The 19,602-nt window shown below is 39.1% G+C and overlaps 1 protein-coding gene across 1 annotated transcript in view; it reads left to right on the top strand.

The window, feature by feature from the left end:
* ACAD11 (acyl-CoA dehydrogenase family member 11) overlaps nucleotides 1-19,602 on the top strand; it is a 122,068-nt gene that overhangs the window by 52,470 nt on the left and 49,996 nt on the right. The window contains exons 7-9 of the mRNA XM_077130136.1: nucleotides 8,864-8,985; nucleotides 10,507-10,613; nucleotides 11,767-11,893. Coding sequence (XP_076986251.1) covers nucleotides 8,864-8,985; nucleotides 10,507-10,613; nucleotides 11,767-11,893 — 356 coding nt within the window. The remainder of the gene's footprint in view (nucleotides 1-8,863; nucleotides 8,986-10,506; nucleotides 10,614-11,766; nucleotides 11,894-19,602) is intronic.

Here is a 19,602-nt window from a genome sequence, read left to right as displayed (position 1 = left end):
TTCTTCCTTTCCAATTTTGATGCCTTGTATTTCTTTTTCTTGTCTAATTGCTCTGGCTAGAGCCACCAGCACAGTGTTGAATAACAATGGTGATGGTGGACATCCTTGTCTTGTTCTTGATCTTAGGGGGTAAGTTTTCTGTTTTTCCCCATTGAGGATGATATTAGCTGTGGGTTTTTCATATATTCTCTTTATTATGTTGAGGAAGTTCCCTTCTATTCCTATCCTTTGAAGTGTTTTCAACAGGAAAGGATGTTGACTTTTGTCAAATGCCTTTTCTGCATCAATCAAGATGATCATGTGGTTTTTCTGCTTTGATTTGTTGATTTGGTGTATTACATTAATTGATTTTCTTATGTTGAATCATCCTTGCATACCTGGGATGAATCCTTCTTGTTTATAAGTGTATAATTCTTTTAATGTGCTGCTGATTTGATTTGCAAGAATTTTGTTGAGGATTTTTGTATCCATATTCATTAGAGAGATTGGTCAGTAGTTTTCTTTTTTGTAATCTTTGTCTGGCTTTGGTATGAGGGTGATGTTGGCTTTGTAGAATGAGTTAGGTAGCTTTCGCTTCTCTTCAATTTTTTTTAAGAGTTTGAGCAGGATTGTTACTAATTCTTTCTTGAAGGTTTGATAGAATTCATATGTGAAGCCATCTGGTACTGGAGTTTTCCTTTTGGGGAGCTTCTTAATGACTGATTCAATTTCTTTACTTGTGATTGGTTTGTTCGGGTCATCTATTTCTTCTTGAGTCAAAGTTGGTTGTTCATGCCTTTCTAGGAAGTTGTCCATTTCATCTACATTGTCGAATTTATTAGCATAAAGTTGTTCATGGTATCCTCTCATTACTTCCTTTATTTCTGTGGGGTCACTGGTTATGTCTCCTCTTCTGTTTCTGATTTTATTTGTTTGCATCCTCTTTCTTCTTCTTTCTGTCAGCCTTGCTAAGGGCCCATCAATCTTATTGATTTTCTCATAGAACCCACTTCTGTTTTTGTTGATTTTCTCGATTGTTTTCATTTTCTCAATTTCATTTATTTTTGCTCTAATCTTCATTATTTCTTTCCTTTTTCTTGCTTTGGGGTTAATCTGCCATTCTTTCTCTGGTTCTTCCAAGTGGACAGCTAATTCCTTGATTTTTGCTCTTTCTTCTTTTTTGATGTAAGCATTTAGGGAAATAAATTTCACTCTTAGCACTGCCTTTGCTGCATCCCTTAAATTTTGTATGTTGTGTTTTCATTTTCATTTTCCTCGAGATATTTACTGACTTCTCTTGTAATTTCTTCCTTGACCCACTAGTTGTTTAAGAGTATGTTGTTGAGCCTCCATATATTTGTGAATTTTCTGACACTCTGCCTATTATTGATTTCCAGCTTCATTCCTTTATGATCTGAGAAAGTGTTTTGAATGATTTCAATCTTTTTAAATTTATTGATACTTGCTTTGTGACCCAGCATATGGTCTGTCCTTGAGGATAATCTGTGAGCACTTGAGAAAAAGGTGTATCCTGCTGTTGTGGAGTGTAATGTTCTATAAACGTCTGTTAAATCTAGCTCATTTGCTATATTATTCAAGTTCTCTGTTTCTTTATTGATCCTCTGTCTAGATGTTCTGTCCATTGATGAGAATGGGGAATTGAATTTTCCAACTATTATGGTAGATGTGTCTATTTCTCTTTTCAGTGTTTTCAGTGATTGCCTCATGTATTTTGGAGCATTCTGGCTTCATGCATAAATATTTGATTGTTATGTCTTCTTGTGGAATTGTTCCTTTTATTAATACATAGTGTCCTTCTTTGTCTCTTTTATTGCTTTACATTTGAAGTCTAATTTGTTGGATATTAGTATAGCTATTCCTGCTCTTTTCTGATTGTTATTTGCATGCAATATCTTTTCCCAACCTTTCACTTTCAACCTATGTTTATCCTTGGGTCTAAGATGTTTCCTGTAGGCAGCATATAGATGGGTCCTTTTTTTTAATCCATTCTGCCAGTCTGTCTTTTGATTGGGGAGTTTAGTCCATTAACATTTAGTGTTATTACTATACAGGCAGTACTTTCTTCTACCATTTTGTCTTTTGGATTTTATATGCCATATCTAATTTTTCTTCTTTTTACCTTTACTGAAAGTCTTCATTTCTATAGTCTTCTTCACACCTCTCTCTCCTGTCTTTTCCTATCTGTCTCTAGTGCTCCCTTTAGTATTTCTTGCAGAGCCGGTCTCTTGGTCACAAATTCTCTCAGTGATTTTTTTGTCTGAAAGTGTTTTAATTTCCCCCTCATTTTTGAAGGACAGTGTTGCTGGATATGGAATTCTTGGTTGGCAGTTTTTCTCTTTTAGTAACTTGAATATATCATCCCACTCTCTTCTCACCTCCATGATTTCTGCTGAGAAGTCTATACATAGTCTTATTGGGCTTTCCTTTTATATGATGGATTGCTTTTCTCTTGCTGCTTTCAAGGTTCTCTCTTTCTCATTGTCATCTGACATTCTGATTAGTAAGTGTCTTGGTGCACATCTATTTGGATCTGTTCTATTTGGGGTATGCTGCATTTCTTGGATCTGTAATTTTAAGTCTTTCATAAGAGTTGGGAAATTTTCAGTGATAATTTCCTCCATTAGTTTTTCTCCTCCTTTTCGCTTCTCATCTCCTTCTGGGACACCCACAACACGTATATTTGTGTGCTTTGTGTTGTCATTCAGTTCCCTGGGTCCCTGCTCATATTTTTCCATTCTTTTCCCTATATATTCTTTTGCTTGTTGAATTTCAGATGGCCTGTCTTCCAGTTCACTAATCCTATCTTCTGCCTGTTGAAATCTGATGTTGTAGATTTCCATTGCTTTTTTCATCTCTTCTGCTGTGCCTTTCATTCCCATAAGTTATGTGATTTGTTTTCTCAGACTTTAGATTTCTTCTTTTTGTTCATTCCCTGCCTTCTTTATATCCTCCCTTAATTCATTGATTTGATTTTTGATGAGTTGTTCCATGTCTGTTCAAATGTTCTGAATTAATTGTTTCAACTCCTGTATCTCATTTGAATTGTTGGTTTGTTCCTTTGACTGGGCCATATCGTCAATTTTCCTAGCTTGATTTGTTGTTTTTTGCTGGCATCTAGGCATTTGATTACTTTAATTAGTTTACTTTGGAGATTGTTTTCACTTTTTTTACCTAGGATTTCCTTGCTGGATGACTTTATTGTCTGTCTGTTCTTTGACATTCAATTCAGCTTATTCTGGACCTCTAGCTTAGGTTTTGTTTAACAGATCATAATTTTACAGTTCTTGTTTTCTTGTTTCTTGACCTGTCTGTATGGTGCCTTTCCTGCCCCCCTCCCCCCCACTTAGGAGGGTCTACTTAGGTATTATACACCCCAGTCAGATTTTCCCAGACCAAACTGGTCTCCTCTCAGGAGGAAAGAGTCCTCTGTGTCAGTTTTCCCTGAGGGCGAGACCCAGCAGATTGAAAGACTTTCCTATGAAGCCTCTGGACTCTGCGTTTTTCCTATCCTGCCCAGCATGTGGTACTTTTCTGCCTGCAGGTCCCACTGGTATAAGGTAATGTGGTACCTTTAACTTCAGCAGACTCTCCCTGCTGGGGACATTGTTGAGAGAGAGGAGAGATTGTAGGCTGGCTTTAATTGCTTCACTTTCCCAGACCCTGGGGTCTGAATTCCTTGAGAGAGAAAATCCATCTGGGCTGGGCCCCACTTCTCTCCCAGGGAAGGCACAGGCTCCAGACAAAACACTCAAACAAGCTTAATTCCGCCTATGCCTGGGGCAGTTAGAGCCTGAGAAGCCTTGCAGCTATATCCTAAGAGTAGTCAAGCCATAGAAACACAGGCACAAAAGAAAAAAAAAAAGGAAAATCCTTTTCAGAGCAGGACCCCTTTTCTTGGGTTTGCCAATCAAGAGCTTAAGTTGGTACATTGGCTATGTGTATCTCCAGGTCCTATGTGCCCCCTCCTTTCCTTCAGGGCCCAGACCCTTTCAAATATTATGTGCTATCTGATCCAAACAACCTCTGTTTCTTTTTCTCTTTTTCCATCAGCCCTGCCCCCTCTGCACCAGGGCAAAAACCAGCAACCTCTGCTTTCAAGCTCAGCTGGGCGGCGGGCCTATTTTTAGGTAACAGGAATTGTTAATTAATTCCACAACTGGAGGTTGGTTGCACTCAGCCCCTGCTGCTGGTAAGGTCTCTTTGCTTTCCCTTCTGGGAAGCAGCCATGGGGGAGGGATGCCGGCCACTGCGGCTTGAGGAACTCATGGTTCTGGGTGGGCTTGCAGCCGGTCCAGCTGGTCCAGACTGTGATATGCTGTGTGTCCAGTCACTGACGTGACCCCAGCAGTTGTTCTGTACTGTTCCTGGCTATTTACTAGCTGCTCTGTAGGACGAACTAAATCCCTCTCCTCACTAAGCTGCCATCTTGGCCGTCACTCTAGCTACCATTTTGAATGGAATTTTTTCCTTAACTGACTCCCCACCTAGGTCATTGCTTTTGTATAGAAATGTCACTGATTTTTGCACATTAATTTTATATCCCACCACCTTGCTGAATTTATTAGCTCACTAATTTTGCTGTAGATTTCTCAGGATCTTCCAAATAAAGTATCATATCATCTGCAAAAAATGAGAATTTTACTTCTCCCTTTCCAATTTGGGTGCCTTTTATTTCTTTGTCTTGCCTAATTGCTCCATCTAGAACTTCTAGCATGATGTTGACTAATAGTGGTGGTAGAGGGCATCCTTGTCTTATACCTGATCTTAGGGGGAAAGCATTCAGTCTCTTTCCATTGCGTACAATGCTGGCTATTGGTTTTTCACATATTCCCTTTATCATATTGAGGTAGTTACCTTTGATTCCTATCTTTTGGAGTATTTTTATCAGAAAAGGATGCCGAATTTTGTTGAATGCTTTTTCAGCATCAATCGAGATTATCATGTAATTTTTCCCTTTTGATTTGTTAATGTGCTGTATTACATTAATTGATTTTCTTGTGTTGAACCATCCTTGGAGTCCTGGTATAAACCCTACTTGGTCATGGTGTATAATTCTTTTAATGTGTTCGGATTTGATTTGCTAGTATTTTATTGAGAATTTTTGCATCTATGTTCATTAGGGAGATTGGCCTGTAGTTTTCTTTCTTATATGGTCTTTACCCAGTTTTTGGTATTAAAATGATATGAGCTTCATAAAATGAGTTAGGTAGAGTTCCTTTTTCCTCAATTGTTTTGAAAAGTTCGAGCAGGATTGGTGTTAGTTCTTTTTGGAGTTCACTCCTGTGAAGCCATTTGGCCCTGAGCTTTTTATGTAGGGAGATTTTTGATGATGGATTTAATCTCTTTACTTGTCATTGGTTTCTTGAGATCTTCTATTTCTTCCTGAGTCAGTGTAGTTTGTTTGCGTGTCTCCAGAAATTTGTCCATTTCGTCTAACTTGTCTACTTTATTGGGATATAGTTGTTCATAGTATCCTTTTATGATTTCTTTTATTTCTTCAGGGTCTGTTTTAACACACCCCTTCTTACTTCTGATTTTGTTTATTTGCATTTTCTCTCTTTTTTTCTTTGTCAGTCTTGCTAGCGGCCCATCAATTTTTTTTTCCCTCAAAGAACCAACTTTTGGTTCTATTGATTCTTTCTGTTGTTCTTTTGTTCTCCCATTCATTTATCTCTGCTTTAATCTCTGTTATTTCTCTTCTTCTATTTGCCTTGGAGTTAGTTTGCTGTTCTTTCTCAAGTTCCTCCAGGTGTGCTGTTAAGGCCTCTATTTTTGCTCTTTCTTGTTTTTTAATATAGGCATTTAGGGCAATAAATTTCACTCTCAGCACAGCCTTTCTCACATCCTGTAAATTCTGATAAGTTGTATTCTCGTTTTCATTCATCTCCAGATAGCTACTGATTTCTGTAGCAGTTTCTTCTGTGACCCACTGGTTGTTTAAAAGTGTGTTGTTTTAACTCCATATATTTGTGAATATTCTCATTCTTTGGTGGTTATTGAGATCCAGCTTCATCCCATTGTGATCAGAGATAGTGCTTTGAATAATTTCAATGTTTTTAAATTTATAGAGACCTGTTCTGTGCCCCAGCATATGATCTATGCTGGAGAATGTTCCATGAGCACTAGAGAAGAATGTATATCCTTGTGCTTTGGGGTGCAGTGACCTGTATATGTCTGTTAGGTCTAATTCATTTATCAAGTTATTTAACTTCTCTGTCTCCTTGTTGATCTTCTGTCTGGTTGTTCTGTCTATATAGGAAGGTGGTGTATTGAAGTCTCCTACTATTATTGTTGAAACATCTTTTGCTCCCTTCAGTTTTGCCAATGTCTGTCTCATGTACTTTGGAGCTCCTTGATTGGGAGCATAAACATTTTTGATTGTTTTATCTTCTTGGTGAATTGACCCTTTAATTTGTATATAGTGTCCTTCTTTGTCTCTTATAATGTCTTTACATTTAAAGTCTATTTTGTCTGATATTAGTATAGCTACTCCTGCTTTCTTTTGGTTACAACTTGCATGGAAAATTTTTTCCATCCTTTCACTTCCAATCTATTTATATCCTTGTGTCTAAGGTGAGTCTCTTGTAAGCAGCATATAGCTGGATTATGTCTCTGCCAATCTGTATCTTTTAATCAGTAAATTTAGTCTGTTAACATTCAAAGTTATTACTGAAAAGGCGTTTCTTGATTCCACCATCTTATCTTTTTAATTTTATTTGTCAGATCTATATTCTTTTCCCTCTTTCTCTTTGTATTCTTTAAATTACCCTTAGTGGTACTCTTCAATTCTGTGCCCTCCTCCAGACTCCCTCTTCTGTCTTTTTTTTTTTTTTCAGTCAGCAGAACACCTTTTAATATTTCTTGTACGGTTGGTTTCTTATTGATAATTTATTTCAGGACTTCTTTATCTATGAAAACTTTAATATCTCCTTCAGTTTTGAAGGACATTTTGGCTGGGTACAGAATTCTTGGCTGGAAGTCTTTCTCTTTCAGGATCTCGAATATATCATACCACTGCCTTCTTGCCTCCAGGGTGCTAGTTGGAGTAGTCTAAACTCATTCTTATTTGTTTTTTCTTGTATGTAGTAGATTGTTTTTCTCTTGCTGCTTTCAGGATTTTCTGCTTCTCTTCAACATTTGACAGACTGGTTAGTATGTGCCTTGGGGAAGGTCTATTTGGATTTATTCTGTTTGGAGTTCTTTGGGCTTCTTTGATGTGTGTATTTATGTCCGTTATGAGGGTTGGGAATTTTTCCCCCATTACATCTTCAACTACTCTTCCTAGCTCTTTACTCCTCTCTTCTCCTTTTGGGACGCCAATGATTCTTATATTTGTGTGCTTTGTTTTGTCTATCATTTCCGTGAGTTCCCATTCAATTTTTTCTATCTTTTTTGCCATTTGTTGTTTTGAGTCTTTGGAGTCAATTATCCTGTCTTCTATATCACTTATTTTTTCTTCTGTCTCTTCAAATCTGATGTTCTGTACCTCTGATATGTTTTTTATTTGGTCGACAGAGTCTTTAATCTCTGTTATTTCTGCTATTTTTCTCTTTATTCTTTCAAATTCATCTTTGTGCTCTTCTACTCTCTTCTTGATCTCCTTTATGTCATTTGCTATCCCACTTATTTTATTAAGTAGAATTGTATGCACATCTTTGATTAGTTGTTCCAACATCTGTGTATCCTCTGGTGTTTTAATTTGGTCATTAGTCTGGGCTCTGTCTGCATTGTGTTAAGCTTAGTAATCTTCTGCTGTCTTTGTGGCATGTAAAATATCTTTATTGATTTACTTTGGGAGTTCATATCTTTCAGTAGCCTAAGGCCTTGTGTGTGTGAGATGATTGTACAGCAGGGAGCAGGTCATAGCTTGGGGCACTCAGTGCGGTGATTTGTTTCAGGGAAGGTATAGGTGCAGGTTGGGGGTCTTATGCTAATGCTTGTTAACATGGGCACCCAGCAGCCAGGGAGGATGTATCTGTGCTGGTGCACCAGTCTGGGGGGCTTAAACCTGGTGTGTGCTGGTCAAAGGCATGGAGCCCTTTGTGCTCATGCAGAGAGCTATGGCAGCAGGTCTGCATTATGCCTTCATGGATTAGGGGTGAGGCAGAGGGCCATGCACATGCACGGTTCTAGGTCTGCTGTAAAATGAGGTTCCTAAAGCTGAATGATGTGATTGGGGGCCTGTGCGTATATATAGGCCGAGGAGTGCCGTAAACTGATGTGCAGAGCTCAGAGAGGGTGGAGTGAGGCTGTAGGACACTTTGGGCAGGGGGCAGGGGTTGCCTGGGTATGGAGGTTAGTGTCTGCAACCTTTATGCACTGGCAACAGCCTGCAGGGAACAGGTTGGTGGAGGTAGTTCTCAGGACCTGTGCAGGAGAGGGGGGGTTGGGCTGCACTTAGGGTGGGGGTGTGAGACAGGTACGTGCAGGGGGCGCTGGGGGTATGGGGGCACCTGGAGCGCAGGGGTGACGGGGTTTGGGTGTGTGGAGTGTGGGGTGAGTCGCTGGTCACAGGGCTGTGCTGGTGAGGGTAGGGTGCCCAAGGAACGCGGCTTGGCTCACTTCCTAGTCCCAGACTCCTGTCTGTGCTCTCCTGCAGGCTCCTTGCCTCTGCGCCTCTGCGCCAGGCTCCAGCTTTCTGCCTCTCAGTTTCTTGGCCTCTGCGGTGCGGGCTACCCCATATATAGTGTAGAAGTCTCTCCCAAGTCAGCAGCACTCTGGAACCGCTGCCTCAGTCGCCCTCCTGTTCCTTCTCTAACTTTTCCGTGGAGCAGGGCTAGTCGTGAGCTACTCTATTTGACCATCTTCCCCTCTCCCTCCTTAACATTTTTATTAAAGTTTATATTTATGCTGTTTTTACCAGGGATACCATCAATGGAGGAACTGATTTCAATATATTGCCGCTGCAGGGGAATTAATTCTAGTCTTCCTGACTGGAATTTCTTTCTTGCTCTTTCATATTTTAAAATGGCTGGAATAGCACAGGTAAATGTTTTTAACACATATTTCATCATTGTTTATTAATATACTTTTGATAATATTTTCTTGTTTTCAGAGGTTTTATAGTCTTTATCCTTAGATCATTTTGCTTTTCATAATGACAAGTATCAGACATAGGTAAAATATAAATCCAGAATTTACAGAATAGAAGTATGTCAACTTTTAATTGCAAAATGTGTTATAACTTTTTTGGTATAATAAACTCATAAGAAGAAAGGAGGGAGAGAGAAAGACATATTGACGAAAAGAGAAAAGCGTGTAAGAATTGGTATTTCCTAAATATTCAATAGAAGAAAGAATTAAAATCTTATTTAAGGGCAGGCCATGGTGACTCAGCAGGCAAGAATGCTTGCCTGCCATGCCAGATGACCTGGGTTCGATTCCCGGTGCCTGCCCATGTAAAAAAAAACAAAAAACCTTATTTAATAGTCTCTGCTTCAGACTAGAAAACCAATTATTGGCCAAAGCTGATGATGAGGGAAGCGTTATCTTTGTATTTCCCAGAACCCAGCATAGTACCATATAGAAGCCACTTAATATATGTTTTTGAGTAAACAGATAAGTAAAATTTCCATTTTCCAATAATGCCATATTTATGTGGTTAATTTTGAGAGCAAATTGAACATAAATTTGATTTTTCTAAATACGTTTTAGTCTATGCAAATACATTCTTTATTATGCCAATCTAGTTTCTTATCCACAATAAAATACCAAATAGTCTTTGAATTTTGAAACATCTTTTTATTTTATATAGATGTTTGACATGATTATAATTTAAATTAATATATAAATCATAAACTATATAGAATTATTATAAAATTTCATCCCAACTGGAAAATTTTAGAAATTATTAAAAAAAAAACTTTTACAGTGTTTTATAGCATAAAGAATTATATAAAGAAGATAAAATAATATCATCAAGTTATTTGTGGGATTTTTGTTTGGGGGACGTGATGGTGTCTTATGTTGGAAGCATGGAACATAGAGAATTTAAAAAGAAATGATTAGCTTTCAATTGATACTGTTCAAAGGAGACAGTTGTACTTAAATCAGAGTTTCTGTAAAATGAGGTAAAATGTTCTGAGAAGTCATGTAATTGTCTTCTCTTTGATTTTATAATTTATCTTCTTTTGGTTTCTTTAGATTTCTCCCCACTATGAAGGAAAAGTAATGATCTCTAGGGGTGATATAAGTTGCAGGTTTGGTATTTTGAGTAAATGCTGAGCTCATTTTCAAGTTCAGTTTGATTTCCAGATACAGTTCTGCTATGATGAGAGTGTGTTAACTAGATGATACACATAAAGTTCTTTAATTTAAGGGGGTATAATTATCCCTGCATGTAAATCTTGGTACATCTTGGTACCTGAGAGCTTAGTTAATAATATGAGTCACTTTCCTAGAATCTGTTCCCCTACTGGGCAACCCACATAGATGCAAAACAGTAGATAGATTGGATAGCTGAATTTTTTCAATGAATTTAATTGCTTTATGTTAACTTTCTTATAGGGAGTGTATAGTAGATATCTTCTTGGAAATAATTCATCTGAGAAGAGCTTTCTGTTTGCCAATATTGTGAAACCTCTGGCAGAAACTGGATTACAACTTTCAAAAAGGTAGCAAAACAGATTCCTCGGTTAATTTAAATTAGAGCCTTTGTTGTAGTTATAAGAGTTATGTGATGGTTATAAGCTTTAGAACAGTAGGAATTATTTTTATTGCTTACACCAGAATCACTGCTACAACTCATAGTTGTTTGGTAAATCTTGTTAATGCCTGAAAATAAAGTGACTTCAAATGTAAAGAAAATCCTCATATTCTTTAATGGAAAATTTTTGTTTTGTTTTTCTCCTGCCAACTTGAATGTGTAAACTCTTAAGGATATAGATAAAATTGTCAAATATTTCCTTATGATATTTATTTATGCATGTATATAAAATTATATGATATGAAATTATTTAATTTTGAAATATTGCTCATTTCTAGTGTCATGTTTCATAAAACTTTGTTCAGACACTTCTTAAGCATCTTTATTATCAACATCTCCATCATCTCCAAAAGTGGAGCACTTTTTAAGGTATCCAACACATTTTGTCAATCACCCTTCCAGCTAAGTGGCATGGCATATAGCATGATTGCATATGTGATGCTGTTCCTGGAAATTCTGCCACAGGTACCCATGACATAATATTAGCACAATTGTTTTTTACATTTCCTTTTACAAAGGGGATATCTTTGATCTCCACAACATAACCATCAGTATTGCATATCATAATGATCTTTCAAGGTCTTGTTTATAATGACATCCAGCAATTGTGTCTGTGAGGCAGATATACCTAGGAATAATTTAAATTTATATTCAGTTATTTAGGAATTCTGACAGGTGGCATTATTAAGAATACAAAACTTGTGTTGATTGAGGTCATGCCAGGCTTATATGTTTCACTCAAACAGTAACCTTAGCATTAAAGCTTAATATTCAAAATAAAGTGATTCTGCATTCATCCCACAATATGAGACAATTTAAAATAAACAAAATGGGCAGACCATAGTGGCTCAGCAGGCAGAGTTCTCGCCTGCCATACCAGAGACCTGGGTTCATTTCCCAGTGCCTGCCCATGTGAAAAATAAGTAAATAAATAAATAATAGAGACAAAATATGGCCAGCCCTTCTAAGATATTTTTCCATGAGCCGGGAGGTGAAAACATTATATTCATAAATATATAAAAATGATTTTGACATCTTTGTAATCTTTTGTTGTATTAAAGAACTTTTAGAACTACACTACCACAGAATAATACTACTGGATGGTTATTTGTACAGACTACGACAGGCCAGGAAGTTCTTACTAGAGTGAAGCATTTCATGAAACAGCACGTCCTTCCTGCTGAAAAGGTAAATATTGTATGAAAAATAGAATGTATTTGTGCTAAAGGACTAATGAGAATTTCCTCTGTTATTGCTGCTTCTAGGGTATACAATGAAGCCTTTCATAGATTCCCCTCTTCACACTAGCACTGAGATAGTACAGACTCTAATCCTGGAAAATTCTAAGCTTTTAAAAAGTGCCAAGAGAATGCCTTTTGGCATAAGTCAATGGAAATAAAATTACCAATGAGTTATTTGCAAGGCTGGGATTCTAAATAATTAGAATAAAATACTATTTGGGAGAGCTTGGTAGGCTTTTTCCTAATGCAGTGATTTTCAGCTGATTATTATTGTTATTGTTACTGGCTCCTGTGAAAATTTAGTAAGAACAGTAGACTACACAAGTGAACATACCAAGAAAATTTTGCATATCATGTCAAGATGTTCACAGATCACTATTGTATTCCCCCACAGCTACTATTTTAATTTCAGTAAGTTCATGGAACCTGCAAAGGCAACACTACACATTCATTCAGTTAACAAATAGTTATTGGATACTTAATAACGAGTTAGGCACTAGGGAGCTTTTGAAGGTAAAAAGAAGAAAAAGATAGATGCAGCTTATACTTTAGCAAGGAAGAAAGACATTAAGTAAGACATAAGTGTGGTGAAGAAAAGAATAATGCTATTATATGTAAGAGAGGTGGAGTAGGTTATGTGTGTGCTTAGATTGGCGGTGCAGAAATTGTGAGAAATGGTTTAAGTCCACCCCTACCATGGATTAGGTGGCCTTGAACAAAAAAGTTTATCTTTATCTTCATTTACAAGGTGAGTTGGCATGGCTAGATAAACAATATTTTCCCATTCAAATCTTCAGTGATTCTGAGATGTCTAGAGCTAGACTAGTGTCATGATCAGATTCATGTGTCAACTTGGCCAGGTGGTGGTACCTGTTTGTCTGGTTGGGCAAGTGCTGGTCTGTTGCTATGAGGACATTTCATAGAATTAAATCACGATCACGTTGGCTACATCCACAGCTGATTCCATTTGTAATCAGCCAAGGGGAGTGTCTTCTGCAAGGAGTGATGCTTAATCTAATCACTGGAAGCCTTTTTAGGAGGGTTCAGAAGAGACAGGCTCTCTTCCTTCTTCAGCTGGCAAGCCTCTCCTGTGGATTCATCCAGACCCTCTATCGGAGTCTTCAGCTTCACAGCCTGCCTTACCGATTTTGGGCTCTATGTTCCCATGGCTATGTGAGACACTTTTGTAAATTTTATATCTACAGATATTTCCTGCTGTTTATGTTTCTCTAGAGAACTCTAGCTAATCCAGCTTGGTAACCAGGAGTGGTTTTTAAGAAACAGAATCTTAAATGGGCTTTTATGATTGGCTTTCTACTCTGACTGGACTCAAAGGCACTAAGAACTCTGATTCCCTAATCAGAATGATACTGCCAATCCATGGAGTGAGTTGGCAAAAGAGATAGTCAAAATATCACCATTCAATTCTTCTAATGCTTCACTTGTATGAAACCAGACTCTGGGGAATAATGTTTTTGATACCTTTACAGAGTTTTGTGGAAATAGAAGGTATAGAGATATTGGCTTGTTGTTGTTAGATACACTGTGTACATTAATGAGTGAAAGGGATGGGCTTAAGGTTTCAAATGAGAAGCTTACATCTGACAGATGTAAACATTTCTATGAATGTTCTGAAGGAAAATCTTATTTCCTGTAGCCATAGATTGAGATCTCCAAAAATCAGACCCAGAATCTTATTGTTAGAGTAGGACGTTTACAACGTAAACTGAAATCATAATCTTGTTTGGTGTCTACAGCTAAAGTGAGGACATTGATTGGAAAGGAGTGGGACCCTGAAATATGGGATGGCGACATACGGATTGATAATGATGTCAGTGGAGAGGTTGAAACCCTAGGTCATGCTGAATCTTCTCTAGATAATCCTGTAATAGTCTGCCCTGACACATAACCACCCTACTTCCAGCTTGCCCTGAGTAGTTGCACACCCAGCCTCCACCTGAAGGGATTAGCCTAGAGTGATTCATCTTGTTTCACCAGATGAAACTTCAAATGAATGCTGTGAAGAAAATGACTTGGAAGATACTTTTAATTCCTTTCATGACCCAACCCTATCACCCCTCATTTCTTCCAGACCTATAACTAGACTAAAGTCCCAATAGGCCCCAAAAGGTGAGATGTACCCATGAGAAGGTACATTATACACCAAAAGAATTGTGTGAGTTTTCCAATTTATATAGACAGAAATGAGAATAATATGTGTGGCTATGGATTTTAAGGGTGTGGGATAATGGTGGGAGAAATATAAAGCAGGATCATGCTGAATTTATTGATATAGGCCCACTAAGCAGAGATTCTGCATTCAATGTTATAGCTTGAGGGGTAAGAGAAGGCATTAACAGTTTGTTTGGATAGTTGGCTGAAACATGAATCAAAAGGTGGCCAACATTACCTGAGGTTGAAATGCCAGAACTACCCTGATAGAATGTAGATAAGGGGATCCAGAGGCTTAGAGAGATTGGAATGTTTTCATGCAAAGCATGTTCTTACACCCCAGGAATATCCAGAGGGTGTACCTTTTACCAGAACTATGAGAAATAAATTTGTGAGACTAGCGCCATCATCCCTGAAAAGCTCTGTAGTTGCCCTTCTCTACTGTAGTTCAGATATTACCGTGGGAACTGCTGTCACTGAGCTAGAATCCTTAAACACAAGGGGTATGACCAGATCCTGAGTTGGCAGAAGCCAGGTGGCAGCACTTAATTGCCAAGGATAAGATAGACATGGCTATCATAATAGACAGCAGACTCAAAGCAGGAGTCAAAATAATCTGACTCACAGAGACTTGTGGCATTGGCTAGTAGATCACGGGGTGCCTAGAAGTACAATAGATGGGCATTCTACTAAATTCTTGTTTGAGCTGTATAAGCAAAAGAGTTCTAGGTCAAGTGAACAGAAGTCTAACTTGAATTACAAAATTCAAAAACACAGAGTCATGGCCCCTTAATCGATTTCCAGATTTGAGCCAGTTTACAGACCCAGAGCCCCATGAATAAAGGGGAGGCCAGGTCCCTTTGGGGGAGGACCCTGTTACACTGTCACAAATTTATACTGTTAATCTTCCTCCAAGCCTTCCCCAAGGAGACTATCAGCCTTTTACCAGGGTAACTGTGCAATGGAGAAAAGAATGATCACATATTTCGGGGATTATTAGACACTGGTTCAGAAGTGATATTAATTCTAGGGGACCCAAAACGTCACTCTGGTCCACCAGAGTGGGGTCTTATGGAGGTCAGGTGATTGATGGAGTTTTAGCTCAGGTCTGTCTCACAGTGGGCCCCCAGACCTATTCTGTAGTTATTTCCCCAGTTCCATAATGCATAATTGGAATAGACATACTGAGCAACTAGCAGAATCCCCACATGGGCACTCTAACTCATGGACTGAGGGTTATTATGATGGGAAAGGCCAAGTGGAAGCCACTAGAACTGCCCCTACCTAGCAAAATAGTAAATCAGAAGCAATACCAGATTCCTGGAGGGATTGCAGAGATTACTGCCACTCTTAATGACTTGAAAGATGCAGGGGAGGTGATTCCCACCACATCCCCATTCAACTCTCCTATTTGGCCTGTGCAGAAAACAGATGGGTCTTGGAGGATGACAGTGGATTATCATAAGCTCAACCAGGTGGTAACTCCAATTGCAGCAGCTGTTTCAGATGTGGTATCATTGCTTGAGCAAATCAGCATAGCCCCTGGTACCTGGCATGCGGCTATTGATCTGGCAAATGCTTTTTTCTCAATAGCTATTAGTAAGAACCACCAGAAACAGTTTCCTTTCAGCTAGCAAGGTCAGCAATATACTTTCACTGTCCTACCTCAGGGGTATATCAACTCTCCAGTCCTATGTCATAATCTTGTCTGCAGGGACCTTGATCATTTCTCCCTCCCACAAGACATCACACTGGTCCATTATATTGATGACATCATGTTGATTGGACCTAGTGAGCAAGAAGTAGTAACTACTGTAGACTTATTGGTAAGGCATTTGCATGTCAGAAGATAGGATATAAATCCAACAAAAATACAGGGGTCTTCCACCTCAGTGAAATTTCTAGGTGTTCAGTGGTTTGGGGCATGTCGAGATATCCCTTCTAAGGTGAAGGATAAGTTGCTGCATCTGGCCCCTCCTATGACTAAAAAAGAGGCACAACACCTGGTTGGTCTCTGTATTTTGGCGACAACATATTCATTATTTGGGTGTGCTACTCTGGCCCATTTATTGAGTGACAAGAAAAGCTGCTAATTTTGAGTGGGGACTGGAACAAGAGGAGGCTCTGTGATGGGTCCAGGCTGCTGTACGAGCTGCTCTGCTACTTGGACCGTATGATCCAGCAGTTCCAATGGTGCTAGAAGTGTCAGTGGCAAATAGAGATGCTATCTGGAGCCTTTGGCAGGCCCCTATAGGAGAATCACAATGCAGACCCTTAGGATTTTAGGGCAAAGCCTTACCATCTACTACAGATAACTACTCTCCTTTTGGGAAACAGCTTCTGGACTGCTACTGGGCCTTAGTAAGACTGAATGTTTAACCATGGGCCACCAAATTACCATGAGACCTGAGTTGCCTATCATGAGCTGGGTGTTGTCTGACCCACCAAACTGTAAAGTTGGGCATGCACAGCAACATTCCATCATAAAATGGAAATGGTATATACGAGATAGGGCCAGAGCAGGTCCTGATGGCACAAGTAAGTTATATGAGGAAGTGGCCCAAATGCCCATGGTCTCCACTCCTGCCACATTACCTTCTCTTTCCCAGACCAGAGCTGTGGCCTTTTGGGGAGTTCCTTACAGTGAATTGACTGAGGAAGAGAAAACTCAGGCCTGATTTACAGATGGTTCGGCACAATATGCAGGTATTACCTGAAAGTGGACAGCTGTGCCACTCCAACTTCTGGGGTGTCCTTGAAGGACAGTGGTGAGGGGAAATCCTCCAAGTGGGTAGGACTTTGAGCAGTGCACCTGGTAGTTCATTTTGTTTGGAAGGAGAACTGGCCAGAGGTGCATTTGTATACTAACTCATGGGCTGTTGCTAATGGTTTGGCTGGATGGTCAGGGACTTGGAAAGACCATAATTGGAAACTTGGTGATAAAGAGGTCTGGGGAAGAAGTATGTGGATATATTTTCTGAGTGGGCTAAAAACATGAAGAAATTTGCATCCCATGTGAATGCGCACCAGAGGGTGACTTCAGCAGAAGAAGGTTTTAATAATCAAATGGATAAGATGGCCCATTCTGTGGATACCTGCCAACCTCTTTCCCCAGCAACTGCTGTCATTGCCCAGTGAGCTGATGAACAAACTGGTCATGGTGGTAGGGATGAAGATTATGCATGGGCTCAGCAACGTGGACTTCACCTCATCAAGGCTGACCTGGCTACAGCCACTGCTGATTGCCCAATCTGCCAGCAGCAGAGACCCACATTCAGCCCCCGATATGGGACAATTCCCTCAGGTGACCAGCCAGCTACATGGTGGCAGGTTGATTACATTGGACCACTTGTTTCATGGAAGGGGCAGCAATTTGTTCTCACTGGAATAGACACATATTCTGGATATGGTTTTGCTTTCTCTGCATGCAATGCTTCTGCCAAAACTACCATCCGTGGGCTTATAGAATGCCTTATCCATTGTAATGGTATTCCCCACAGCATTGCTTCTGATCAAGGAACACACCTCACTGCAAATGAAGTGTATAAATGGGCACATACTCACGGAATTCTCTGGTCTTACCATGTTCCCCATCATATAGAAGCAGCTAGATTGATAGAATGGTGGAATGGCCTTTTGAAAACTCAATTATGGTGCCAACTAGGTGGCAATGCCTTGAAAGGCTGGGGTAATATTCTCCAGGAAGCTGTGTATGCTCTGAATCAGTGCCCACTGTATGTTGTTGTTTCTCCTGTAGCCAGGATCCATGGGCCCAGGAACCAAGGGGTGGAAATTGGAGTGGCACCACTCACTATTACCCCTTGTGATCCACTAGGAAAATTTTTGCTTCCTGTCCCTACAACCTTGAGCTCTGCTAGTCTACAGGTTTTAGTTCCAAAAGGGGAGTGCTTCCACCAGGAGAAACAATAATGATTCCATTGAACTGGAATCTAAGATTGCCACCTGGTCACTTTGGGCTACTCATGCCCCTGAATCAAGAATCAAGTCACTACTGGCTGGGGTGATTGACCCTGACTATTAGGACTGCAGCTACACAATGGAGGTAAAGAAGAGTTTTCCTGGAATATAGGAGATCCCCTAGGGTGTCTTTTAGTACTACCATGCCCTGTGATTAAAATCAGTGGAAAAGTGCAACAACCCAATCCAGGCAGAACTACCAATGGCTCTGAAACTTCAGGAGTTGCCCACCAGCACTTCACGGCCAGCTGAAGTGCTTGCTGAGGGTAAAGGAAACATGGAATGAGTAGTGGAAGAAGGTAGTGATCAATATGAACTATGACCACATGATCAATTACAGAAACAAGGACTGTCATGCTGTTTGGTTCACGTTATAGTATTTAAGTTGTAAGATATCAAGTTTAAAAATAAATATTACCCAAGGACTCGAACGCTATTCTGAGGAGATTTAATTTGTTTCTGGTTGTATGCAGGACAGTTGAGTATTGTTAAGTGAGGAAAAAATGTGTCTTTTATTATTTTCTATCTAGAAATTAAGTATGGTTTAGGGTGATCTTTATAGCTACCAAGTTGACAAGGGGTGAACTGTCATGATGTCATGATGCTTAATCTAATCACTGGAAGCCTTTTAAGGAGAATTCAGAAGAAATAGGCTCTCTTCCTGCTTCAGCTGGCAAGCCTCTCCTGTGGAATTCATCCAGACCCTCCATCAGAGTTGTCAACTTCGCAGCCTGCCCTACAGATTTTGGACTCTACATTCCTACGGCTATGTGAGACACTATTATAAATTTTATATCTACAGATATTTCCTGCTGTTTCTGTTTCTTTAGAGAACCCTAGCTGATACAACCAGCAAAATCAAAGATGTCTAGAGCTAGACCAGCAAAACATTTCAACAAAATGTTTTTAGAGCTGATATGCGTTTGTAGGGAGGTCTGTGTTGATATATGAATACTTATCATATTTTTATTTAAGATCTGACTTGAACTGTGCTTACAAAGTGGGGTATAGTTTTTCAAAGAAAATACTACTTAAATAAATTCTTTATAATATAGTTACCTTTCATATGCAGTCATTGATTAAGACTTTCTGCTCTAGTTAATATTTATTTAGTTTTGAGTTTTAAAACTCTGAACTTTGAGGTATTTAAAAGGGAATGTGACGCTATTGATTCAAGTCAAGATAACAGACTGAATTTTGTACTCACCTGTCCTTCCTCAAATAAAATCCCATTTAAATAATAATAGAGAAGTAAAAAGAACTGGATTAAATTCATAAAAGCATGAAAACAGGAGAGAGGTATGTCAGAGGGCTAAGGGCTTTTTAAAAAAAGTTAGGAATTGGAAATAGAAAGCAGAATGAATCATATTGAAGAAAAATCTTAGCAGAGGAAACCACATCTCAAAATAAAAAAATAAGGCTATAGCAGAGGTAGTAACCATTTTTTTCCACAGTGTACCTTTCTATGACTGGCTGAAATGCAGAGCTTGAGTAAGAAGAGTAAGA

This window comes from Tamandua tetradactyla, chromosome 15, assembly GCF_023851605.1.
Source record: "Tamandua tetradactyla isolate mTamTet1 chromosome 15, mTamTet1.pri, whole genome shotgun sequence".
Lineage (NCBI taxonomy): Eukaryota > Metazoa > Chordata > Mammalia > Pilosa > Myrmecophagidae > Tamandua > Tamandua tetradactyla.
The sequence above is the reverse complement of the archived record's forward strand: the minus strand, read 5'-3'. Positions and strand labels throughout refer to the sequence as shown.